The 26,915-nt window shown below is 40.2% G+C and overlaps 1 protein-coding gene across 1 annotated transcript in view; it reads right to left on the bottom strand.

The window, feature by feature from the left end:
* The window catches only part of PRRC1 (proline rich coiled-coil 1), a 38,023-nt gene extending 17,269 nt beyond the window's left edge, over positions 1–20,754 (bottom strand). The window contains exons 1-7 of the mRNA XM_059174465.1: positions 20,600–20,754; positions 16,236–16,358; positions 15,200–15,589; positions 12,857–13,017; positions 11,183–11,285; positions 8,133–8,296; positions 1,526–1,629 (exon numbers count right to left, since the gene is read on the bottom strand). Of these exons, the coding sequence (XP_059030448.1) occupies positions 1,526–1,629; positions 8,133–8,296; positions 11,183–11,285; positions 12,857–13,017; positions 15,200–15,589; positions 16,236–16,338 (1,025 nt within the window). The 5' untranslated portion in view covers positions 16,339–16,358; positions 20,600–20,754. The remainder of the gene's footprint in view (positions 1–1,525; positions 1,630–8,132; positions 8,297–11,182; positions 11,286–12,856; positions 13,018–15,199; positions 15,590–16,235; positions 16,359–20,599) is intronic.
* Positions 20,755–26,915: the final 6,161 nt, after the last annotated feature.

The raw sequence follows: 26,915 nt of genomic DNA, 5'->3' as shown, positions 1-26,915 counted from the left end.
AATTCCAATGGCATTTTTCACAGAAACAGAACATACAAACCCTCAAGTTTGTATGGAACAAGACCCTGAATAGCCAAAGCCATCTTGAGAAAGAAGCAGCGTCACACTCTTTGATTTCAAACTATATTTTGAACTATATTACAAAGCTATACCCATCAAAATAGTATGGTATTGGCATAATAATAGACACAAAGATCAATCCAACAGAAAAAAGAACTGAGGAATAAACCCACACCTATATGGCCAATTAGTTTACACCAAACTGCCAGGAATATACAATGGGAAAAGTACAGTCTGTACAATACATGGTGTTGGGGAAACTGGAGTACTTACACCATACACAAAACGTAACTCAAATAGATTCAAGACTTGAACTTAAGACCACAAACCAAATTTCTAGACGATGGTGTAAGTTGTTTGATACCAATCTTGGTGATAATATTTTGGATTTGACACCAAAAGCAAAGGCAACAAAGGCAAAAATCATTAAGTAGGACTACATCAAACTAAAAAGGTTCTATACAGCAAAGGAAACCATCAACAAAATGAAAAGGCAACCTTCTGAAGGGGAGAAAACATTCACAAATCACATACCTCAGAAAGTGTTAACATCTAAAACCTATCAAAAACTCAAAGAACTTAAGAGCAAAAAAAAGAATCCAATTAAAAAATGAGCAGAGGCTCTGAAAAGTTTTCCTAAGACACATGAAAGTTTTCCAATAGACACATGAAAAGATGCTCAACATCACTCTTCATTAGGGAGATGCAAATCAAAACCAAAATGAGATATTACCTTAACACCTGTTAGGATGGCTACTACCAAAAAGTAAAAAAATAAAAGTGTTGGAAAAGATATGGAGGAAAAAAAAAGTTCTTGATAAGAAAGTAAACTGGTGCAGCCACTATGGAAAACAATCTGTAAGTTCCTCAAAAGATTAAATGAGCTATATGATCCAGCAATTCCACTTCTGGGTATTTATTGGAGGGAAATGAGAACACTACCTTGTAGATATATATGCACCTCCCACCCAGTTCACTGCAGCATTACTGACAATAACCAAGACATGGAAGCAACCTACGTGCCTGTCAATGAAAGAATGAATCAAGAAAATGTGTGTGCATAAACACACACATACACACACACACTACATTATTCAGCCATGGAAATCGAAGGAAATCTTGCCATTTCCAACAGTATGCATGGACCTTCAGGGCATTATACTAAGGGAAAAAAGAGAAAATAAATACCATATAATCCCACTTTTACATGGAATAAAAAAAAGAAACTCACAAAGACAGACTGATGGTTGGCAGGGTGATGGCGGAGGCGACTAAAATGAGTGAAGCAGGTTAGAAGATAGAAATTTTCAGTTATTAAGTCATGAGGATCAAATGTACAGCACAGTGACTACACTTAATACTACTATATTGTGTATATGAAAATTGCTAAAAGAGTAGATCCTGAGAGTTCTCACTACAAGAAAGCAAATTTGTTATTATGTTATTAAAAAAAAAAGCATCTTACTTGTCAGGTAGCAATTCTGCAATGAAGTTTTCTACTGACACAGCAGTCTGTTTTTCATGGATCACTCCAGCTCGACGCAAGCTGTCTATCCGTTCCTGGGCACCCTGAATGACAACCATGGAGGTTAGAGACTATTTCTAATCATTCAGTATCAAATATCCTAATTTATGATTATACAATATTACACAAATACATTTACACATGAACACCTATACACCCACTGTAAATATTCAAAAAATATGGAAGTATAAAGAATAGTAAAAAAATAATCCAATCATGTGCCCCTTGGTATTAACAGTTCATACAACACATTCTAAATATTCCCACATACACTATTATTTTGGTTGCTCTATAAAAGGACATTTGTATTAATGTTTTAATTGGTCATTACTAATATAATGCAACTATGTACTTCTTAATGTTGATCTGCTAAGGGCTACCTTACTGACAAAAATCTTTTTTCAGTCCTAGTCGTTTTTATTTAATTTTCTCTTGAGGTATCTAGGTAGGCAGTCATATCAAAGTGGATTTTTTTCTCTGGCTTCTTACTTCCTTTAAAGATAGCCTTAAAATATGCATGAAAATGACTGGTGATTTATTTTTAACTACAAACGTGTATATTGCACTGAAACTTATTTAAGAAAGTTATTAATATGCAATAAAACTGAGGGACTAGAACACTGTACAGATAACTCAAAATCATCAATACATTTCTTATGGTAGAAAACTCCAAGTTTTGTAATAAAATTGCTACTTACTACTTTATCTGAATCACCTCATTAACAGTGTTCATAAGGGAAGTGAAAGTAAGTATTCAAAAAGCAAGACAAAATGTGTTCTATTTTCTTGAATAAAACTACCATTGATAATACATTAACCTACTTTTACTCTGGACAGCAGAGGTAAGTAGTGAATAAGAAAAAGTGGTCAATCCTTATCAAATGAGAATTTCAAAAGCTAGGACACTTCTAGAGATAACTAAACTTATTTCAGAGACAACAGAAATAAAGAGGAGAAGCTGACCAGTGCATGAAAATGGATAAACCAATTTAAGACATTAGCTTTTAATTATGAAGGATGAAAGAAGGTATGAATTAAGCTATACTAATATTGACTATCTTACTTTTATCTCTCTAGTACCACACACAGTCTAACCCAACAAAAGGTAAGAAATAAGGGCCTTCTTAAAAATTTGTATCGCTTATGTTAAGAATCTGAATGATGTCAATCTAGTAACAGTGAATGAGGCAGCTGTTGAATTTGAAAGAAAATTTAACAGATGTTACACTGAATAATGTAAATTTGCCTAAATCATTTTCCTCCCAAGAGGAAATCAGTAATGGTTAAATTTGGTTATGAGTAAGTTTAAATAAATGTTAATTTAGTTGGGGCGCCTGGGTGGCTCAGTAGGTTAAAGCCTCTGCCTTCAGCTCAGGTCATGATCCCAGGGTCCTGGGATAGAGCCCCACATCGAGCTCTCTGCTCTGCAGGGAGCCTGCTTCCTCCTCTCTCTCTCTGCCTGCCTCTCTGCCTACTTGTGATCTCCGTCTGTCAAATAAATAAATAAAATCTTTAAAAAAAAATGTTAATTCAGTAAAAACTATTATAGGATTAGTGGGGTATTTAGGAGATTCATTCCTGGCTCTTTGAAGATATCTCAGCTAAGCACTGCAACAAAATAGCCCTAGATCTGATGCTTCCAGGAAACTAAGCTTGTTCATTTTCTACTATCCTACAACACAGGATAAAAAAAATGAAGTGAGGGTTATATGTGCCTCTTCTCCTCTGATGTTAATTAAGTGTGGCATCTTCTGGAATCACAAATATAGACACTTTAAGATTAGCCCTTACACTTAAGATTAGCCCTTTCATTTTGAGAATGAAATTTTAACTTTATTTTCAGAAGTGTAAGGAATCAAGAATTACATAGTTTTCAAACCACACTCAAGTAATTATCTCGAACAGAAGAAAGATACAGAAAGGCCCCCAGAGTTTACCCTGTACTCTAAGAGTTTATACTAAGCAATTTTGTTTAATCAAAATCCCATGCTGCTTCTAATGTGTATGTAAATGTTATCTACATCTTTGATGAATATAAGTTATAAAACAGCGGTGGTAACTATGACAGGCTTTTTGATGAAATTAATGGCTGGCACATAAGTTTCAGGGCTTCCTAACGTTAATTATAGTAGATTTATTTCCTTTAAACTTCAGCTTTCCTTCAAAGAGCCAATCACTTCAAACACAATCTGAAGGGGAGTAAAAAAATCTGGATTGAAATTTTAATATTTTAGGATTCTACATTATTTTTCTTCTCATTAGCTCCCTCTACTGTTTCTGAAAAGAATTAAAAACTAATAAATTTATAAATGATTTTCCTATGCATGTTATCAGTTTTAATGAATTTTTATTTTAAGCTTTTATTAAAAATTATGGAAAAGGGGGCACCTGCGTGGCTCAGTGGGTTAAACCCTCTGCCTTCGGCTCAGGTCATGATCTCAGGGTCCTGGAATCGAGCCCCGCATTGGGCTCTCTGCTCAGCAGGCTCTCTCTCTCTGCCTGCCTCTCTGCCTACTTGTGATCTCTATCAAATAAATAAATAAATAAAATCTTTTAAAAAAAATTATGGAAAAGAAACCCAAATGTCTGAATTTGAAGAGCAAAACCAATAGCACAAATGAATCTGTCAGACAGTAGTCAAACCACAACATAACTGAAGTATGATCTAGAAGATGAGGTTTTTCTTTCAGAAAAAATCTCAGCCTTACAAGAACAGCACCTAATGATTTTTATGTATCTTCTATGTAATAATATTTACTATAACAAAATATTTAAGGCCCTTGTTTTAAAAACTGTGAAATTTTGAATTATACTCCAAATATCACAGGGTGATTTATCATCAAAAATTAATGACCTATCAGCTGACAACTCAGTCTGGTCCCCTCTTTATTTTTGATGGGAACAAACAAAAGGAAGCCACATGACTTCCAAAAGGGTTTTACCCAGGCATTATGTCATTTGTATTCCCAACATCAAAAACACTATTTTGAATTGTCCCTTCCTTCCGATGACACTTGGGAGTATTTTATGTTTGGAGGCAATGTATCATGTGAATATTTAGTGGATACAAGGTATGTCTCATTTCCCAAAGGAAGCGAAGTGGGCTTTGTAAGGGGGAGATGGGAAAGGAGAACAAGTTACCTTAATTAACCACAGGTAAGTATTCAGGCAGAAAATTTTTAGGCAAGAGTACATATGGAAGCTGAAGAAGCTGAGTTCCTTAAAACTCTCTGGGTCTCTTTACAGCTTGTAAAATCTTTGTGTATCAACAGAGGTACTTCTAGAACAGTCTGAAGATCACTGATTGATTGTGGAGGTTTGATCAAGGTATCACAATGGATGGGCCACTAGAGTGCTATTAAATGAAAAATCTTTATTCTCCTCATGAAACTGATAGGGTGTTAAAGTAAAAGTGAAAGCAAACCTCACAATGAAAGTATTTTGCATACTAGACTGTTTATTTGAGAAAATAAAGAATTTTATTTTATTTTATTTTATTTTTTTTTTAAAGATTTTATTTATTTTATTTGACAGAGAGAAATCACAAGCAGGCAGAGAGGCAGGCAGAGAGAGAGAGGAGGAAGCAGGCTCCCCGCTGAGCAGAGAGCCCGATGTGGGACTCGATCCCAGGACCCTGAGATCATGACCTGAGCCGAAGGCAGCGGCTTAACCCACTGAGCCACCCAGGCGCCCCGAAAATAAAGAATTTTAAAAACATACTCCTGCACTTTTAATTCTGGTGTTTAAGGTTTAATTTATTAATTTATTTGAAGATTTTATTTATTTGAGAGAGAACATGAATGATAGATCACAAGCAGGGGGGAAGGGTAGAGGGAGAAACAGATCCCCACTGAGCAGGGAGCCCGATGCGGGGCTCAATCCCAGGACTCTGGGATCATGACCTGAGCTGAAGGCAGCCGCATAACTGACTGAGCCACCCAGGCACCCCTGAAGTTTAGCATTTGGAATTTTGATAAAACTGCTAGATACTCATTTTAAAGAACATCTGAGAGTTCACATCCATGACTCAAAAAGAAAGGTCCTGCTCTTGAGGACCTTAATTCCTATGGGAAAACATAAAACACGAATATAAAACTAAATGACACAGTGTAGGAGAAGGTGCTGAGTACTACAGGAAAGGAAACAGAGAGGAGAGGAAGGGTGATCTTGGTATGTAAGTGTGGAATGTAGTACTCAGCAGGCAATGAGGACAGACCACGCCATGCAAGGAAGACTAGAGTGAAGACTTAAGGAAGGTTTAGAAAGTCAACCAAGTATATATTTGAGGGAAGAATGTCCCAAAGAGAAGAAAGAGCTAGAGAAAAGGCTAAGAGAGGAGCATGCCAGCCAAGTATGAAGAACAGAAGGAAGACAACGTGACTGGCATGAGTGGGCAATGGGAAGGTCCGCTGGAGAAGCAGCCAGAGAGGAAACAAACACCACATCAGCCAGACTGTGTTGGGGCCATGGAAGCCACCCTAAGGAATGTGGGTTTACAATGAGTAAAATATAAAGTGCTGAAACACAAGTGACATGTTCTGACCTATGACTTAAAAGGATTACCGGTCTACGCTGTTCAGAATGACCTAGAAGGCCACAAAGTTACCTTATCAGATAACACTAAAATTGGATGGCCTCGTAGTAGGCAATGTCAAGGTTCCAGAGAGAGACGCAGTGATGTGAGGAGTCAGATGCTGGACACACTGTGAACAAGTGTGGAGGATGAATTAAGATTTCCTGAAGAACCAGACATGGATAAAGAGAGAAGTTATGGGTGACTCTAAGGTGGCTCACCTGAGAAACAGGAAGGATAGTACTGCCATCAATGAACAGAGATGGACAAGGCTAAAGGAACAGGCTTGGAGGAAAGAAAAGCAGATCGATGCTAGGTACAGTATAAGTTTGAGACATTCAGTTTAAGGTATTGAGAACTCAGACAACTTCAACATGCATCTAGTTTAGGTGAGAGGCCAGTGCTGGAGATAGAAACTTGAAACTGTCCACTCACAGATGGTATTTAAAGCCATGAGACACTATGAGCTCACGAGGGAAGGAATGTAAAGACAGGATCATTAGGGGAAACCAAAAGAGGCGACACAGAGGAGTGAACAAATAGTGAGGCGGGGGGAAAAAAAACAGTGTGGCGCTTCAGAAGTGAAAGAAACAATAAAGAATAAGAACTGTCTCAAAAGCCACTGACAGGCAAAACAAGATGGGGAACACTGCTGATCTGTACAGCATTCTCCGAGGAGTCAGGCTGAGCACCTGACGGAGCCAGGGGTAAGAGAATATGCAGGGAACAACTAGAGATAAAATGCTGGCAATTCTTTGTGGAGGAGTTCTGCTGCAAAAAGAAGCAACTAAAAATTAAGGTATTAGATCATGAGAAGAGGAGGTAAAAAAAAAATCTGTTAAAAATTTCTTTTGTATGCTTTTTAAAGCGGGAGAAATATTTGTATGCTGATGACCTGGTTCAGTGTTCATTTGTTCCTGTGTGTCTATATACTGGTGGTAATAAATAAATAAATAAATAGATAAATAAAATGGGAGGACAGGATTCTTGGAACTTTAACCTTCACTGGTTTGGGGGGGACCAGTTCTAGTTCACTGGAAATTGGCCTGGTTTTATGCAGACATGGGACAAATTTTTAAATAGTAACAGGCCAGAAGACAAACTGTGTAATACTGAAGTGGTGGTGTCACTATGCACTTGTATGAAATTTCTCTTTAAAGTAAGTTATCCTATCATCTGTCCCTGTTATGGAGAGTTTATTATATATAGACTTGATCACAAGATCCTCTTCTCTCACTATGGAAAAACTAAGGCAGTGCCCTCCTTTTGATATTACTACTGATAGTAAGATTTAATAGGTCTCTATTAAAAGAGATCCTGGCCAAAAAAAAGAGAGAGAGAGATCCTGGCAAACTCTGGTTATATAAAGGTGTAATACATACCTAAAAGGTGCTAGCTAGTTGGGTCTTTTAAGACAAGGGAATTAAAAGAATGGAGAAAGGAAGAATCAAGCCAAGGAAGCAAGGGAAAGCTCTCTGAAGAATGCTGAGTCCCGTCAGCAAGCACAAGGGAAAAGGCAGACTTAGAGGGTCAATCTAGAACCTGCCTACTGGAGCCCCATTACTACTCTGGAAAATTTCAAATATGTTAAGAGTTTCCAAAACCATGAAGAAATACATAAGTATAAATTATTATTATTAACAGTGATAGTAATATAAAGCTTAGAGAATTCAAGTAATACTATAATTTCAGTATAAAATGTTTAAGTTCAGTAGGACTTACAGGTTAGCAATCGATTAAGATTTCTTCTGAACTACTCTCTGTATTCTCTGCATGTGTTTCCTCCCCGCCCCAAGCATCAAACCTGACCCTGTATCGTTGTAACACAACAGTTGTCAAAATAAAAACCAAGACGATCAATACCTCAGAATGTAAAAACCCATTAGCTCCATAAAGACCAAAGATTATCACCAGAATTATGAAAAAATTAACTGCCAGTTTCTTTATGCTGAAAAAAGGTATTGTATTACTCACTTTTAATCCAGCTGCATAGCCTACCGGCTGTGGGGCAATATTGGACTGTCCAGCTTCCCCTATGACCACAGCTAAGCCAAAGACCTCCTGGAAGGCATCTCGGACAGCAGCAACTTTTACTTCTTTATTTGAGGTCACTACAATATCCAGTTCACCTCCAGATTCTACAAAGATCAAAAGAAAATTTTAATTCCAAAATAAAATAATAAAATTCTCTTAAGCAAAAATGCCATATACTAACATTTTAGTATATAATTATTACCAACCTCACAAAATACCGCAAGACACAAATGATGAACTTTTTTTATAAGCTGAGGAAACTAAGACTGATAATACCTTGTCCAAGATGACAAAGCAACTTACTTAGCCATGATGTCGGGACTCAAACCTGTATCTGCCAAACTCCAAAGTCCTCTTCACTACACAGCTGATCAATCACACACATTTTCATCCCCTCATCTCATAGCATCTTATTACAAGTGTTTAGACCCAAACTACCATCTTCCCAACTTAAAAAGGAGCATTTTTTTTTTAAGATTTTTATTTATTTATTTGACAGAGAGAGATCACAGGTAGACAGAGAGGCAGGCAGAGAGAGAGAGAGAGAGAGAGAGGAGGACGCAGGCTCCCCGCTGAGCAGACAGCCCGATGCGGGACTCGATCCCAGGACCCTGAGATCATGACCTGAGCCGAAGGCAGCGGCTTAACCCACTGAGCCACCCAGGCGCCCGGAGCATTTTATTTTAAAGATTTTATTTATTTCTTTGTCAGAGAGAGAGAGCGCGAGCAAGTACAGGCAGACAGAGTGGCAGAGGGAGAAGCCGGCTCCCTACGGAACAAGGAGCCCGATGTGGGACTCAATCCCAGGACCCTGAGATCATGACCTGAGCCAAAGGCAGCCGCTTAACCCACTGAGCCACCCAGGCGCCCGGCCTTTTGTTAATAAGCAGTGCCACCTTTAATGATGATGGGAAAAGTAATTCTAAGAATGTAGGAACCTAAACTGTGTTACAATCCATTTCTAACAGTTCTTGTGTTTTCTTGATATCTCTGGAAGTGTTATGATGTCTAGAATATTTCTCTAAAAATACCTTGGGTTTTAATTCAAGTTTTGTCACATCAGAATGGCCTTGCTTTCACTGCCTGTCAATAAGGTGTCAACTTTTTCATATTAGTTTTACTGCTTTTTACAGTTACCTGATCAAGATCATATGTTAAGTTATGATATTCACTAACAGGCATTTCATTTTGTACCTTCCCCCAGAATCCTACCCCCTTCACCTTTTGCCTTTTTCTTGATGTCAGGCAGACTACTGGCCTGAGATAAAGCCTTGGGTTTGAATCCTGACTTCATTAGCTCTGTTACGTCAGTGAAGTCACTGAGCTTGTTTCTTCACAGCAAAGTATCGGCCACCTCATAGGGCTTGTTCTAAGGAGTAAATAACTGCTTTCACAGTCTAACACAGTACCTATTAAAATAGCAAGGACTCCAAAAATACTAATTTCTTTCTTTCCCTCATTCAAAATATGGGCTTGTGGCGGGTGCCTGGGTGGCTCAATCCGTTAAGCATCTGCCTTCAACTCAGGTCATGATTCCCAAATCCCAGAATCAAGTCGCACATGCCCCACCTACTAGGGATTCTGCTTCTCCCTCTGACCCTCCTGTCTCGTGCTCTCTCTCACTCTAATAAATAATGTCTTTTTTTTTTTTTTAATTTTATTTATTTATTTGACAGAGAGAAATCACAAGTAGGCAGAGAGGCAGACTGAGAGGGGGAAGCAGGCTCCCTGCTGAGCATAGAGCCCAATACGGGGCTCGATCCCAGGACCCTGGGATCATGACCTGAGCCGAGGGCAGAGGCTTTAACCCACTGAGCCACCCACGCACCCCTCTAATAAATAATGTCTTAAAAAAAAAGACCTCATGAAGAAAAAAATATATATGATGTATGAATTATGTCAAACTCGATTATTATGAATATAGGAAGTCTTATCTATGGTACAGTCCAATTTCTAAATCCTCGGGCAGTTATAAGAACAATTCAGCTGACTTGATACTTAAATCGATTTTCTACTTTCAGGGAAGCAAAGTAGCTAAGTGCAGAAACAAACTGAACATGGGCTCAATCTAGCTCCACCAAGCTGTGTGGCTGAGGATAATCATCTCTCTGAACCCAAACTCAGAGAGATCATCTCTTCCTCATCTACAACTTGAGGAAAATACTTAGCTTGCAGAGTTCCTAAGTACTGTCTGGCAGAGCAAGCACTTAATAAATGATAATTCTGATAATAAAGGACAAAGATCTTGTTCTTTGACATTTACTGGTTTGTAAACTACCAACAGGATCAGGACTGCTGAAAGCAACTGATTTTTTATTGCTATTGAAAATCTCTGTTCTAGTGCACAGCTTTGGCTTCCAAGGTGCTATGTTTAACAGAATGACTAATAATTGCCCACGGATCCCATTAAAGTAGTTGTTTCTTCACATAGTGGACAGGTACACTCAAAATTAAATGGCAGACAACATGTATGCCTATGTCATGTCTACAGAATTCTTGGGAAGGAGGACTCAAGGGTGGCTAAAACAGCTCCCCCGCCAAACCTATTAATCAGATATTCTTAATAAATAGATTAATTTCCTCTAAAAATATTATTCCCAGGTTAAGTCTAATCACATTTAATTAAAACAGATAATTGGACACTTACCAAAATCAAATATAACCAATATCACTTCAAATGTCCTTAGTGAATAAAGGAAAATTCATACAATGCAACGCTAATCATATTTACAATTAAAATATACTACTTACAGTTAAAGCATACTAATTAGTATACTAATGCATATTGGTCTCACTCCTCCCAAAGTTCATCCTATGGTGTTTTCAAAATTTGTGACTAAGAAAAAGATAAATTAATAATACTAAGACTTATAAGCAACTTACAACATAGGATTTTCACTGATTACAAGACTATAGAGTAAGAGTGAGAGCCTGACAAAGGCATATACTTTAAAAACACAGGCAGACGCTGCTCTATCTTAAGTACATACTGATATATGGAGCCATGCCGGGGTCCAGCGTTGTAATCATGCTTTCTACTGAATGTTTTGTTTTATCAAGCACAGATTTCACCATAGGATTTCCGGCCACACCCTGCACAAGATAAAATAACACATAAACACCCATTCTAAGCAAAGAACACCTGATGGTGTAAGAAAACTCTTATGTTTCTGATACATCACAGACTTGTAATTTGGTAAAATATAAGAAAAACAAGGCTACAGCAATGTCAAATTGCTGTTAAGTTTTCAAAAGGCTCACTCTCACATTCTCTTTTTCTCACAGACCCATGGCAGTGTGCAGACCACATTCTGAGGAGCACTGACATAGGAATTCCATGTACACACACATACGTGTATTCATTTTATGGATGTATATATTCATATGTATTCATTATACCCATGTATCCCTATATATGCATCTTATTTCTTTGTATGTATATATTTTAATTTCATTTCACATCTTTTTATTTATAACAAAGACTAGGCAAAACCTATCCATCAAGGTCCCAAATAAAAACTATAATTAGTTGTCTCCATAAACACATACTTCGCTCCCTAAGAAAAAAATAATATCAACATTTCTCATCATTACTCCCCAAATTTACCTATTAATATATATTACTCTGCTATCTTCTATTAACATTTTTTTCTACTTCCCATTTGTTGTGTTTATTCCCAAATTTTCTCTTTTAACTCAGCCCTATTCCTCTGAATTCTTAAAACCACACTATTAAACAGAAGGAACCAGGTCTGAGTATTCCTTTCTTGTGCTCTACTTCTCCCGTGGTAAAAAAGACTTCAGGGGAGCAGTGGCTTCTGAGATGGCACCTGGCTAACAGGCCATCATTCCACTTCTTCCAACCAATCACTGAGCCAAGGTGGTTCAGAGAAAAGCTGAATCCTTAATATTGATATTTAGAACTGTTGACCAATCTTATGCAGAATATTAGAAGAATGATTTATAGGACATGTAGAGTTGAGTTGGATACAAGTGCTAACAGACACACTGACACATGCTCTTAACCAGGGAAAGTAGTAGTAATCCCTGTATGAAGAAAACCTTGAAAAGGTACAGAAGGATTAAAAAAAAAAGGAAAATAGGAGCGCCTGGGTGGCTCAGTGGGTTAAGCCTCTGCCTTCGGCTCAGGTCACGGTCTCAGGGTCCTGGGATCGAGCCCCACATTGGGCTCTCTGCTCAGCAGGGAGCCTGCTTCCCCCCTCTCTCTGTGCCTGCCTCTCTGCCTATTTGTAATCTCTGTCAAATAAATAAATAAAATCTTAAAAAAAAATTACTATTACAGAATACTAAACTACATTAGCAAAATACAGGAAATAAATGCCCTATGGCATGCAGGGCAAAAACAGCCATAAAGGAAAAAAAAATTTCTGCAGAATATTTATGACTGGGAAGATGTTCCTAATATATGCTAGATACAAAACAGTATCCACATGTTACTAACCCATTTTGAGTAATCTAAAAAATTACAATTGTAGAGATACGCACATAAAAAGACTGAGAACTACAGAAAACTGGTAATAAGAATAAAAAGAATTACTATTTTTTCTTTATAGCATTTTACGCTTTCAAAATCATTCTAATGAACATCTAATAGTTTCGAAATTAAAAAGTTCAGTATAACTTTCAAACTCAATACCCGTTACCTTAATAAAACCCCAGAGTCCACCAGCAGATGCTTCATCCTGACCTCTACCAACTCGAGGATCTTCTTGTTCCTCTGGAAACGTAATGGCTGATGTGGTTCCTGGTCCTTGGGCCAGAGATGTCAAACTGGCTTGCTGAGTAATGGGAGTTGGCAAAATACCTGGTATGTGGCAAAAATTTCCAATATATATAATTCATTTCATAAGCGATTTTCTATGAAAAGAAGATACACTGTAGGAGATGAGTACTCAAAATAGCTTTCATATTTTATAAACGTTTTGGTGATTCTTGGAGTACATAATGTAAATACATACTCAGGCATTTCAAGACTGAGGTATGCACACCAAGAATCACCTAAACCTTTATAAAATGCAAACAAAACAAAATTCTCAAGAAATTTCCTGCCCTTTCTGTAGACTTTTTAACCAAGTGTCCTGAAAAAGGACAAAATATGTATCAAAAAGTACTCCCTGTTGGTCCTATTTAGCACATGGATGTGGACAACTGTAATTCTAATCCCTTTAATGCATAAAAATAATTGATGTGAGCACCCAAGACCAACATATAAAAGCATGTAACAATATTTATTTTATATGCCCTACTTTAACTCAAAAAAGAAAATTCATATATTCAAAGAGATAGACATAATGCCTATACTATGCAAAAAAATTTATTAGTAAAACTAGATTAGCAAAGTTGGATTAATAAAAATCAGAACGAAATTACTTCTTTTCCTAAAACTAGATGTAACAGGCAAAGGATGACAAGGACGGAGTTTTTTTTTTTTTTTTTTTTTTTTAAAGATTTTATTTATTTATTTGTCAGGCATAGAGGGAGAGCGAGCGAGTGAGCACAGGCAGACAGAGAGGAAGGCAGAGGCAGAGGGAGAAGCAGGCTCCCTGCCGAGCAAGGAGCCTGATGCGGGACTCGATCCTAGGACGCTGGGATCGTGACCTGAGCCGAAGGCAGCCGCTTAACCAACTGTGCCACCCAGGCGTCCCAAGGACGAAGTTTTAATACTGGTTTCCAACAATCATTCCAGGGAAGCTAGAAAAGTAGGTGTAACCGATTTAGAAAAGAAGATGGCCCATTACCATAAACTTAAGGCACACATGAAGCTTTTATTTGGTTTTAAATTTTTACCTGGCTAAATAAAAATACTCCCTACTCCCTGGACCATCCTTTTAAGTAAAGCTTTTAAAAAAACTCTCAAATATCGCCTTGCTGTCTCTCTGTAAGTATACAAAATATTAGAACAAGTATTTAAAATTTTATCTGACACTACATATAGTATACATACTCTACATTTTACAACACACAAAATTTATCACTAGTAACATTACCTTTATTTTGATAATGTAAATATCAAAACATGAGAAAAGAAAACTCCAGAAATCAAAGACATGAGTTAAAAGTAAAGCGGCAAAAAAGAAAAAAGTTTAAAAAAAAAGTAATGCAGCAATACTGAAACCCTCAAACAGTACTGAAGAGAAAGTGAAATGGTAAAAATGCCTTGGAAAACAGTCTAGCAGTTTCTTGAAAGCAAACAATTCCATGCCTAGTTATATACCCAAGAGACGTGAAAATATGTCTTCACAAAAACCTGTACACAAATGTTCATAAAAGCAGTATGTGTAATATCAGAAAGTAGAAACAACACAGAAGTTCATCAATGGATGAAATGAATAAACAAAACGTGGAAGGAAAATCCCTACTACAGAATACTGACCCATAAAAACAGAGTACAGACACATGCTACAACATGGATGAACTTAAAAATACCCTGAGGGGAGCCTGGTTGACTCAGTAGGTTAAATGTCTGCCTTCGGCTCCAGTAACAATCTCAGGGTCCTGGGATGGAGCCCCGCATCAGGCTCCCTGCTAAGCAGTGAGTGTGCTTCTCCCTCACCCCTTCCCACACTCATGTGCTCGCTCACTTGCTTTCTCAAATAAAATCTTCAAAAAAAACACACTAAGTGAACGAAGTTTGTCACAAGACTATATATGGTATGATTCTATTTATATGAAAAATCCAAAATAGGTATACTCATAGAGGCACAAAGCTCATGAATGGTTGTTTGGGGCTGTGAACATCGGGAGCAAGTGGGGAGTAATTGCTAATAGGTAGAGGGCTTCTTTCGGGGGTGATTAAAAGGTTCTATAACTGATGACAGTGATGGCTGCACAACTCTGTAAATACTGTGACAACTACTGAATTATATACTTTAACGTAAGGGTAAATTGTATGATATATAAATTATTTGCCAATAAAGCAATTATTTTAAAATGTATTTAAACATTAACTGTAGCCATTTATTTCAAAGTATCAGTAAGAGAATTACCTGTTACCGGAGGTGCGGAGAATGATGGCATCAGGGGTGTCTGGGGAGCTCTTCCTGCATGTCCCCTTGTAATGTCGTAAGTTGCCCCAACGGAAAATCCCGATGTGGGAGGACCAGAAGGGGGTGCAGATAAAAGAGTGCTTTGGGCAGACGATGAAGCCGGGAAGTGGGGCAGAGGAGGATTACTGAAGGCAGCAGCAGGTGGTGGAGAGACAGGAGGTGGGACAGAAGTCGTGAGAGCTGGAACAGAAGGGACCGGTGAAGGCGGCACGAAGGGCAAGGGTGCCGAGGGCCTCACGGGAGGGAGGGACGGCTGAGGGGTGGAGTACGCATGTGGCGGCAAAGACTGTATGGAGGACACATTTGGAGAAGAGAAAGAACTGGTTGCAGCTGGAAGATGGGAAGGAAAAAACCCCACAAAAATTAGAAATGCTTTTCATTCACTTAGTTTTCAAAGTATCTCGTTACTTTTTTACTGCAAAATTTAAAAATTTAACAGACCATAACCCATTAATTATCTTTAATGTGTTATTTAAAATATACAACACCTACGACTAAGTGCAAATGACTTTCAAGTCCCCTAACTAAAAGTAGCAGTTACATAAAATTAAGTTACAGTCCTATTCGTAAATAGATCTTTATGTTTTCATTCATTTTGCTTCCCACCCCCCACCCAAGAAAATAGAGCTGTTTTTCACCCTTGATGCCTTTAGCATAAAAACCTACAAAGTGACTCCAAAATTTTGGTCAGTAGGCTGATCATCACAAAGTGACAAGACTATGAGACAAAACTAACACATGCTTTTTGGGATACTTTTGTCCTAAGATGACGATCTGTAGTCAGTATGAATATAGAGAACAAAAGTTTACCCAAAGGAAAACAAACTTTGGGCTTCAATAAAAAAAGTTCACTTCCCTTCATCGTGGGAAAAATCAGAAATGTTTTCGTCTATGTATTTTTCTTATAACCCACTCTGAGGAAAGTTAACATCATTACTACCGTCCAGCCACACCAGATGCTGGCGACGCCACGTACCTAAAGGCAGCGGGGTGGAAGCTGAGGCAGCTGCAGCCAGGCCTGCGGGGTGTGGTGGAGGAGTCCCCGGCGGAGTTGTCTCTATTCCGCTCTCTTCCATCATTTTTCTTCAATTATGGTTTACTGTAAAAATAGAGAAATGGAACATATATTGCACAGTAATCAAGTGTAGTTTCAAAGAATAATTTTAGGAAAAAAATCATCAAGACACAGAGGTCTATACAATTTATAATGCCACTTATTTCTGGATAAAGGCTCTGTCAAAACTCCTAGAAAAACATTGTCTGTGACAATGTTTAATGTGCACATAACATTTTCATACACATACCTTATAATTGAGAAATAATTTTATATTATTCATAAATTTCAAATAGTAACTCACTAATACAATTTTTTGCCACATGAATCTACGTTAGACTTTTATCTTCATTCTAGTTACTAATACATTTAAAATAAAAAATATGTTAATTTATTTTTCTTCTTCTTTTCCCATAGAACATTATATATGGGCTATTTCTATTAACATGAAAAAAAAACCTGAAATGTGCTCACTTTCCAGCACCTCTAGTTCACATTTAAAATCATACGTAGTAATGGCTAAATGATATGTCTCATATTTTAGAAATGTTAAATAGATAGCAGGATCCTAAGAGAAAAATGGATTATCAAATATGGGAAAACTTCCTTAAAAATTAAAAACTTCAAGTCTGTCTCAAGTATAAAATCAAAACTTCTAAATAAAACTTCTGGTTTTGATTTTGATGTGTTCAGTCATTTAACAAATACTCAATGAAAGTCAACTGCTAGCCAAGCACTGTACCAGTGCCTCTGGACATACAATGTAAACAAAGACAAACAAGATACTTACAGTCCAGTACAGCAGAGGGTCAAGTAATACCACCAATGAACTGTACCCTTAATTATGTGCTCTGAGGGTAAGAACACCATCCTATTTGAGGGGGAATACGATTTTCAGTTGAGTGAGGAAAGGAAGTCACATATAAACAGAGATCTAAAAGATGCAGAATTTCATTAGGCAACGGGAAAGAAGTAGGGAAGGTTCCAGAAAAAGTGAATATACACCAAGTGTACAAGCGTAAAGTAGAGGGAACAAGACATATTCAAGAAAACCCATGTGACAAGGAACAGAAAAAAAGATGAAGACTGGAGACACAGGCAAAAACCCATACCGTGTTGAACCTTATAAACCACATCAAGGAGTTGGATTTTTTAAGGACACAAAGGCACCGTACAGCATTCAAGCTGGGGATGACATATTTGCCTTCTAACTTTTTTGAAGAAGTTTTAGATTTGCAAAAAGATGCAAAAATAGACCAGAGTTCCTGAGTATCCTAACCCCAGCTTCTCCAACCAACAGCATCTTACCTAACTGCAGTAGAGTGATCACACCCAGGAAATTAACACTGGTGCTGTACTAGTAACCAGTGATTTTATTTGGGTTTTCACCTGTTTTTACATGTGTATGCTTCTGTCTGTGTGTGTAGCTCCATGAAGTTTCATCACACACAAAGACTCATGTAACCAACTCCACTATCATTCTAAAGAATCTCCTTTGTGGTGCTCCTTTGTCAGAGCCTCCCACTAACCACAGGCTGTGGCAAGAGACTGTTCTCTATCATTTTCTCATTTAATGAATGTTATCTAAATAGAACCATACAGCATATGACATTCTGAGACTGGCTTTTTTTTTTTTTTCTTCAGTCAATATAATGCTCCTGAGACCTATCCAAGTTGTTGGATGTATCACTGGTTGGGGTTTTTTAAAAAATTTCTGAATGGTATTCCATTTTACTCATGTGCCACAGTTTATCTATTGGTCTGGTAAAGGACATTTAGGCGAATTCCAGCTTTTGGCAATTCATATTTGTGTTCTGAAAACACTCCTCTGACCACAGTATGCAGGTTGGGATATAGGGCAGTCAGAGTAAATGCAGAGAGACTATTAAGAAGGAGAGAAGTTCATATAGGAACTGATAACACCCAAGGCAAGTGCCTCTAAAGTGCAGGGAGGGGAGGAGGGACCCAGAGGTCATTGGACAACATCTGAGACATTTTTCATTGTCAGAACTAGAGGGACTACTGGTATCTAGTAAGTAAAGGCTAGGAATACAACTAAAAATCGCACAGGGCACAGGAAAACCCTCACAAGAATGAATTATCTGGCCCCACATATCAATTGTAGCAAGAGTGAGAAGCTTTGGCCTAGACTAATATGATGACAGGGGAGATAAGGAAGAATGAGTAGATTCAAAAACTGGAGATGGGGCATGACTTACACAAATGTATAGATGGCCATGCATTCACTAAGACAGGGAACACGGGAAAAGGTCAAGAGGTTTGATGTCTTCTTTTTTGGGAAGGGGCATTATGCGCTGTTTAAAATTGGACATACCGAGTTTAAGCTCCTTGAAACAACCAAATAGAGACACTGATGAAGTCTGTGGTTTAGCCGTAAGTGTAGGTTTCTTCAGTTTACTGAGTCCTAAAGTCGTGTTCTGGGATAAGGTTATCTAAGGAGAGAATACCAAGTGAAAAGGAAAAGATGACCCAACCAATCCTTGAAAAAATGCCTGGCAGGTGAGTTTGCGAAGAGTGAAATGACCAAAAAGGAGAAAACCAGGAGACGGTGGTGTCCAAAAGCCAAAGAAGTTCCAAGGTAGGAAGGGGCAGCAGTAATGCTGCAGAAATGCCAAAGTACTGTGATATCTGAAAGAATGTCATTGATTTTCCAAACTGAAGATATGAACACAGGGAGAGCAGTTTCCATGGAAAGAGCAGGGCTAGAAGCCAGTTTTAATTGGACTGAGTAGGAGGACGTGAGGTAGAAATACACAACACTTTGAAAGAGTTTGGTTGTGAATGTGGAGGAAATATCTATGGCATTTAAGTCGAGACCAGGGATCTGGGATGCAAGCATCTTTTCACTCAGTACCTCAACACCAAAGTGAGATAAACTGGAACACAAACAGCCTTCTGGGGACTTGATCCCTCCCTGCCAAAGCCACCTCTTTTCATCTCCCCGTTCTCCTCCTTACAGATGCTACCAAATCCTCACAATGGCCAGTAGAAGTCCTGTTTAAAGATAATCTTAATCCCTAAATTAATGAATGTGTTGGCAAAACAGTCTCTGCAATGAAAACAACTTATAACCTGCAAAAAAAGGGTCAATTTCTTTCCGTCTTTAAAAGACACACTAAGAAGTGGCTTAATGAGGTTATTAGGTAAATTCGGTGTACATAAACATTATGCCTTCTTACTGAAGAAAAGCTACTGTGATTACAGTGAAGTGTCAGACTTGGTAAAGGTTTTAGTGCATACCTTTTCAGCATAAGAAGTGTTATTAAGGTGTCAACATTAAAGAAAGTAATGAAAAATAGCTTAGAAAATTGAGTCCTCAGTCTCTTCGAATTTGCATCTATTATGGTTTTTCTAATACAAAGTGAATGGCTACTTATAAGAATACAATAAAGAAATGGAATAATGCAGCTTTGATCAAAGTAAAAGCCTTAAAAGCAGTTATTACTGGTGCTCTAACAAACAACGAACGCCAAAGCAGGATGTGAGAGTTTTGTCTACGCATTCTCAGCTGTGACCCCAAAATAAACTTCCATAAACGTTAACTGAATGAAAGAATGGCTGTAAAGCAGAAAGACCGGAACGCCAAAATGTCATGTTCCCAAGCAAGTACATGTTGTCACTCAAAAATACCTACCCTGATAGGCAGAAATGAATATAAATTCTGCCCATCTAGGATAGGAGCTATCCTGCCAGTTTGCCGGAAGCCGGTCCCAAAGGCGAACAAAGAGCAGAATGCAAAAGCCAGGGCACCTGGGGAAAATAAACTCCTTCCCACTGCCATTCCCAGGGCACGGACCCAGGAGCCGGGAGAAGGCGGGAACGGCCGGCATCCTGTGCCCGGAGACAGCGGCCTTCCCGCAGGCCCTGCCACGTCTCCAGGCCGGGCCGGGCTAAGGTCAGCGGGCGCCTGTGCCGCCCGTCCCGTTCGGCAGCCCGCGCGCTGGAAGGCGGAGCCAAACGGTCAGGGGCGCCAGGCTGGGTCCGTACCCCGGAGCCAAGGACGGGAACCGGACCCAGGACCGGCACCCATAGTGCTAAACGCGCGGCAGGGACTGCTCGCCTGGCCAAGGGTCCCCGTGCCGGGCCGCACTGTACACGCTAGCACAGCCTGCGCTCGGGACTCCACTGCGGGGCTCCGAAGCGACCCTAACCATCCCGCGGCGCTGCCCGCTGGCCCGCCCACCTGGAGGGGTCGGCGCCCGTTGGCGCCCGCATCCCATAACACCGCCCGTCAGCACCTGCGTCGCTGCCAGGCTGACGCTTACCTGGGGGCCCGAGAGAGCGTATGTGTGGCAGTTGGAAAGTGCAGGACAGGACTTCGGGGTGCTAAGACTACTGCTCGGAGAAGACCGCGAAGACGCCGGCAAGAGCTCACCGCTGCGCGTCCCCGCCTCCAAAATGGCCACCGAAGGCGCACGCCCCTGCGGCTGCCACGTCGACCACGCACCGCCCCGCCCGCTAGGAGCCTCTGGGTCGCGCCCGGCCCCGCCCCGCCCCGCGCCCCGCCCCTCCCGAGAACGCAGGTTAAACTCGTCTGTGTACCTCGGCCCTGAGGTGCTGCTACCGGGGTACTCGGCCCCGGCCCCTCTGGGAGCAGGTCCAGCAGCACCGTCATGCTTCCCACTCCACAGCCCTACACGCGAGAACGGCATCCTCGTTACCAGGTGTAGCTCGCTTATCCTGCGCGGTGGCCGCCCACGGAGTGGCGATGAGCCAACCAAGGTCGTCCTGTCCAATCCCCAACTGCAGAAAGGAACCCCCTTCACAAACGCGACAGGCAGGGGACTTGCGTTATTTACCAAAATTTCCAGAAAACAGCAGTTGCATCCGGAGAAATAAAAAGCGGGTGGGTAAAGGGTAGCAGCTACTGTTACTTTTTGCCCAACAATATTTAGTACATGTACATTCTTTTTCTTAATTGAAAAAACGAAAGGCAAAGATTATTAACCTTCTTAACCTAATGTGACACACTTAAAGCAGTTCCTGAAACAGTCTGTGCTCAATAATGCACATTAAATAAATAAGTGAACGGTGTGCGAGAGAGGGAAATAAGGAATCTGAAACCAGAAGTCTGGGTTTGTAAGGTGCCCGGGTGGCTTCCACACAGGTCATGATCCCAGGGTCCTGGACTGGAGTCCTACCTCAGGCTTCCTGCTTACTGGGGAGCCTGCTTCTCCCTCTCACTCTGCCACTCCCCCTGCTTGTCCTCTTGCTCTTTCTCATAAATAAGTAAGTAAATAAATAAGTAAATAAAATCTTAAAAAAAAAAAAAAAGTCTGGGTTTGGGTCTGATGCTACCCTAACACTAGTCATGCAGCTGTGCCCTTGTATAGTTAGTTCACTTAGCCTTCTCCAGTCTCCCTAATTCTATCTGTAAGATGAGAATATTATACTCAGGCAGGTAACAGTCCAAATGAGTAGTATGAAAGCACTTTTTCAACGGCTGAGTGTTAAACACATGAAAAATTGTTTTTGTTCCTTCCAAATTCCTTTAGGAGCCCATTTCTAGATTTCACATGAATAGATCTCTTGGACTTGACAGTTGCAAGCATTCTAAAATGTCTCATTAAAGAGCTGACAGTATTAAACTATGCCTTCTCTTCAGATCTTCCTTCGCCATTACAGTGTGTTGTTTCTTTTGGTGGTGACTCTTATTCCATCCACAGAGAATGTGTGTAGGTAGCTATCCAGGTTACTTTTCTAGAAGTGCTGTTTGGGCGGGCCTGAGAGTAGTCACCATCTCCATCTTCTTTGGTCGACACCCTTAATAGCTATAAGGTTTATTCGTTTCTTCATTCAACAATTATTTATCACTGACTGCACTGTACAGAGCATTAATACCAGAAATGTAGAACGAACACGACGGACAAGGTCCTGACACTTAGGAGGCTTTCATGCTCAACAGGAGAAAGAGAGGCTATGAACAGGAACACAGAGTATTTACGATGAGCACTTTCAGGATAATCAATAAACAAATTTGTTTAGACAGTAATTGGCCACTTTGGATAGGATGGGTGAGCAAGGCTTCTCTGAGGAGGTGGGACTTGAGCAGGGACGTGTAAGGAAGCAGGCCTGTGGTTATCTGGCTGGAAGGAAGGGCACACAAAGGCTCCAAGGGAGGTGTTTGGCACCTTTGTGGAACAACAAGGAAACAGAGACTGGGTGGATAGAAATGAGGTCAGAGGGAAAGTAGGGCCAGATCATATCCAGCTTTTCAGGCCCTGGTCAGAACTTTGGGTTTTATTCTGAGAGAAATGGGAAGTGGAAAGGTTTGAACAGAGGACTGGCAAGATTTGAGTGTAAAATCACTGATTGCTGTGACTATAGGGGACAAAGGGACTAGCACAGGATGGCCAACACCACCACGTTGGTGGCTTGTGCAGCTAACTGGGCAGAGAGGGAGGTGATGCTCGTTCTAGATATATCTTGAAGGTTGAGTTGTCATAATTCACTGATGGATGGAACATGACCTGTGTCAGTTTCCTCAGACTGCCCAACAAATCATCACAACTGTTTAGAGAAAAAGACAGCAGTCTTTTTTTTTTTCCCCTCTCACAGTTCTAGAGGCCAGAAGTCCAAAATCAAGGTTCAGCACGAGCTCCCCAAAGACTCTGGAAGAGAATCCTTCTATGTCTAATTTCTGGAGGATCCAGATGTTCCTTGGCTTCTACCAGCAAGACTTCAATCTCTACTGGTCTTCATTGTGGCCTTCTGCCTCTGTGTCCTGTACCACTGTATTTCAAACCTCCCTTGAACTTTTTTTTTTTTTTTAAAGATTTTATTTACTTTTTTGAGAGAGAGACAGTGAAAGAGAGCATGAGCAAGGAGAAGGTCAGAGGGAGCAGCAGACTCCCCGTGGAGCTGGGAGCCTGATGTGGGACTTGATCCCGGAACTCCAGGATCATGACCTGAGCCCAAGGCAGTTGTCCAACCAACTGAGCCACCCAGGTGTCCCTCCCTTTACCTTTCTAAGCATACATACTATTGCATTAAGGGTCCCTCCTAAACCCAGAATGATCTCATTTCAAGATCCTTGGGGGGCGATCTAAACCCAATTCCCAAATAAGCTCACATTCACACTTATCTTCTGGGGAGGCTGCCATTCTGCCCACCAGTTGGGTGGTATTTCCCACATGAGTTGAGGTTTTTTTTTTTCTAGCTTACTTCATAGTCTACTCTTAATTATTCTCAAAAGAGTCCATAATATGTGTAATATTCATATAGATACTGAAGCATGTATTTTGAGGTGCGAAGGAGAAGATGCTGGGACCCCGGGCATCTGCAGCATTGCCTGGAGTAAAGACAGACCTGAACCTGGTCAGAAATACCACAGGCTCTGCAACTCGGAAGAAGTCTTGACCCAAACATTGCATAGAATATACTTGTACTGAACAATTATTCATTGTTTATCTGGAATTAAAATATAAAGATTTATTTATTTAGTTATTTAATAGACAGATGACAAGTAGGCAGAGGCAGGCAGAGAGAGAGGAGGAGGACCCTGGAATCATGACCTAAGCCAAAGGCAGAGGCTTTAACCCACTGAGCCACCCAGGCCTGCCTGGAATTCAAATTTAGAAGGCAAGCAAGGTGTGACTGCAAGGCAATGTGATAGAGATAAGAACATAAGTCTTGGTACCAGACAACCTGGATTTGAATCCTGGCTCTCTAGCACCTGCTAGGTCACCAGCTAGCCTTGGGCATGTCATTTAAACTCTGCCTTGATTTCTTCACCTATAAAATAAGAACTTATATTAATACCTACCTCATAGTTTGTTGCTTAGGGATTCAATGACTTCATACATGTAAAATGCTGGCAATTGTGATCAGTGCCCATCACAGGGTTCTCTCTGTGTTAGCTCACATTCTTGTCTTTTCTAGTCTTGTCATCAACTCAAAATTTCCTTCAGTTATAAATAGGGTAGTTCTGACTCTCACTTTGCCAGGACATCCCCAAATGCGGATGGCTGCCCTAACAAAATTATTAAAAGTTCCCACCTCCTGTTCTCCAAAGGGTTCCAGTTTGGACAGTCTGTCTTATGGTCACTCTAGTTACAGAGATACTGAATCATCACTCTTTCTTAAAAAAAAGAGTTGCTCTTTTTGCACAGGTAGCTACAGCATGAATGTTTCAATACCTGCCTCTCAAACATACACATGTTTGTTGTTACCAGAGTTGATTTCTATTGCCTACAAAGAACTAACTTCTCTTTCTAAAACATATATTTATACAAAGGGCTCCTTTGTATAAATTCAAGGACTCTTCATTGCCTGAATGATAAAAATCTCAAAAATCCAGCTGACCTTCACTTTCTAGATACTTACTCTTTCTGAATCTTCCTCCATATTCCCCAGCCACCAGCTGCATACATGTGGCCCGTCCAGAAACCATATGCCTTCGCTTCTATCGGTCCCTCTGCCTGAAATGTTTTTTTCCCTTTCCACCTCCTACTAATAGATATACTTCACTTTTTAAGGACCTGCTCAAAGTTTTCTTCTATCATAAAACCTTTCACACTGCATCTTTGTTGGTTGCACATGTCTACAGCCCATCTTTGTATGTGAGCTCCTTGATAATAATCACTTTGTTTCTAGAATCCTATGACATTGAAATTTTTAGATAGATTAATCTATGGACATTTTATTGAATTGATTTGAATATCTGGTGAGGACTGATGTAGAGTATACACACGGCAATGATTTTTTTTCTTCCCTAGATATGATTTTACGAAAAATAAATTGTGGGAAACAGAACAAATACACCTCCTTTGGAAAACCAGAAAATTCATTTTGAGCAAGGAACCATGCAACCAAATGAATTCTCTGCCCAAGGAAACACTGTTAATATGCAATAACATATTACAAAGGATTTAAAAACTTTTTCTAAATTTTCACATTTTTACAAAGTTCAAAGTTTGCATAACTTCAGCCTACAGCTCCCAGTGCAAAATAACTCTTAAATATTTATATCTTGTAGGAGTGTTTCTCAAGTCTTTGAATTCATAGAACACTTCACTTTTTCCCTGTAGGTTTTCTATCTGTTTAGAAAAGAATAGGAAACAACACAGATGTTCTTACAAGCACCTTCATTTTCAAACAATGTTTGAAACTGACAAGTTGCATCCATTCCCTTGGGCAATTCAGTCTTTCCCTAAGGCCTAGAAGTGAAATTTGGGCAAGAGAGTCTAGGAGAGGAACCAGTCCAATCCCTGTAATTCACATATCAAACCAAGTGCTTGTGAACTGACATCCAGTGTCCTTCTCCCCGGCGTCCCACAGAACTGCTTCTGAGTGGGTCATCAGGGTGAAGTGGAAAACACACTGGTGTGGGAACCCAGTACCACTGCTAATTAACAATGCGACTCTGGGGTTACCTTCCCTGAATTTTCATTTCCTCCCCTGACAAGTGAAGGAGAGAGAGCTGAGGAATTTCTGCTGGGAAGGCTCATTACTGCTGGCTTCCTAGCAAGACAAGCAAAGAAAATTCTAAAGCTTACCAGCACAGATGGAAAATCCTAGATGAAATCTCAGGACCTGGAATTGGCTGGATGAGCAAGAGGACGATAAATATTACAATTAAGGAGGGTCCCCCCCCCCCCCCAGGAATTGAAGGGTGCTTCCACTTCAGAAAAAATATTTAACCTGATAGAGGACATCTACAGAATAACATGGCAAATATCATACTTAATGATAAGATATGGGAAGCGTTTTCGCACATGTATATTTCCAGCTGTAACAACACACCTGAACTTTTGTGTCTAGTCAGGACACTAATTAAAACTCTCAACGTTTAAAAACAAAATAAAACATCACTCTGTTCCATCAACACTTCCCCTGGTCAGCAAACGGCAACTCTGCTTTTCAAGTTGCTCTTGTACAAAACCCCTAGGCTCACAGTCGACATCCACAGTGATAAGTTCTGTGGGTAGACTCTGCCCCGATAGGCTGTGAGGAAAATGGCGGGCTCCTCTCCCAAATGCATAATCCTGGTGTAATCATGAGACTCGAGGTGAATTCTACTATGCATGTGCCCAGTGTTCCTCCTAACTGTCAAGGTCAACCCCAGTGAGGAAAGCCTGTGACACCCACACAAGGAGGAGTCTAAGGAGACAAGACTACCAAACGCAAGGGGTATGGACCCACCCAAATAAGGGTGAGGTAAGGCTCTTTCCTCAGAGCTTGAAGGGGAGTCAGCCACCACCACTTGTGTTGGGCAGGCAGTGGGTTGGGAAGGCAGGCAGTGGGTTGGGAAGGCTTCAGGTACACCCTCATCACAGGCTGAGGGAGGAGGCAGCTGTGGATGGGCCAACCAGAAGCATGGCATTCTGGGGCACCTGTGTGGCTCAGTCAGCTAGGGGTCTGCCTTCAGCTCAGGTCATTATCTCGGGGTCCTTGGATCGAGCCCCGCATTGGGGTCTCTGCTCAGTGGAGAGCCTGCTTCCTCCTCTTTCTCTGCCTGCCTCTCTGTTTATTTGTGATCTCTGTCTCTCTCTCTGTCAAATAAATAAAATCTTTAAAAAAAAATTTAAAAAGTAGCACGGCATTCTGTGTGACTGACTAGCTGCACATAGTTGGCCTTTC

The sequence above is a fragment of the Mustela lutreola genome, chromosome 5 (genome assembly GCF_030435805.1).
Source record: "Mustela lutreola isolate mMusLut2 chromosome 5, mMusLut2.pri, whole genome shotgun sequence".
NCBI lineage: Eukaryota > Metazoa > Chordata > Mammalia > Carnivora > Mustelidae > Mustela > Mustela lutreola.
Note: the sequence above shows the minus strand (reverse complement) of the source record. Positions and strands in the feature narration are given on the sequence as shown.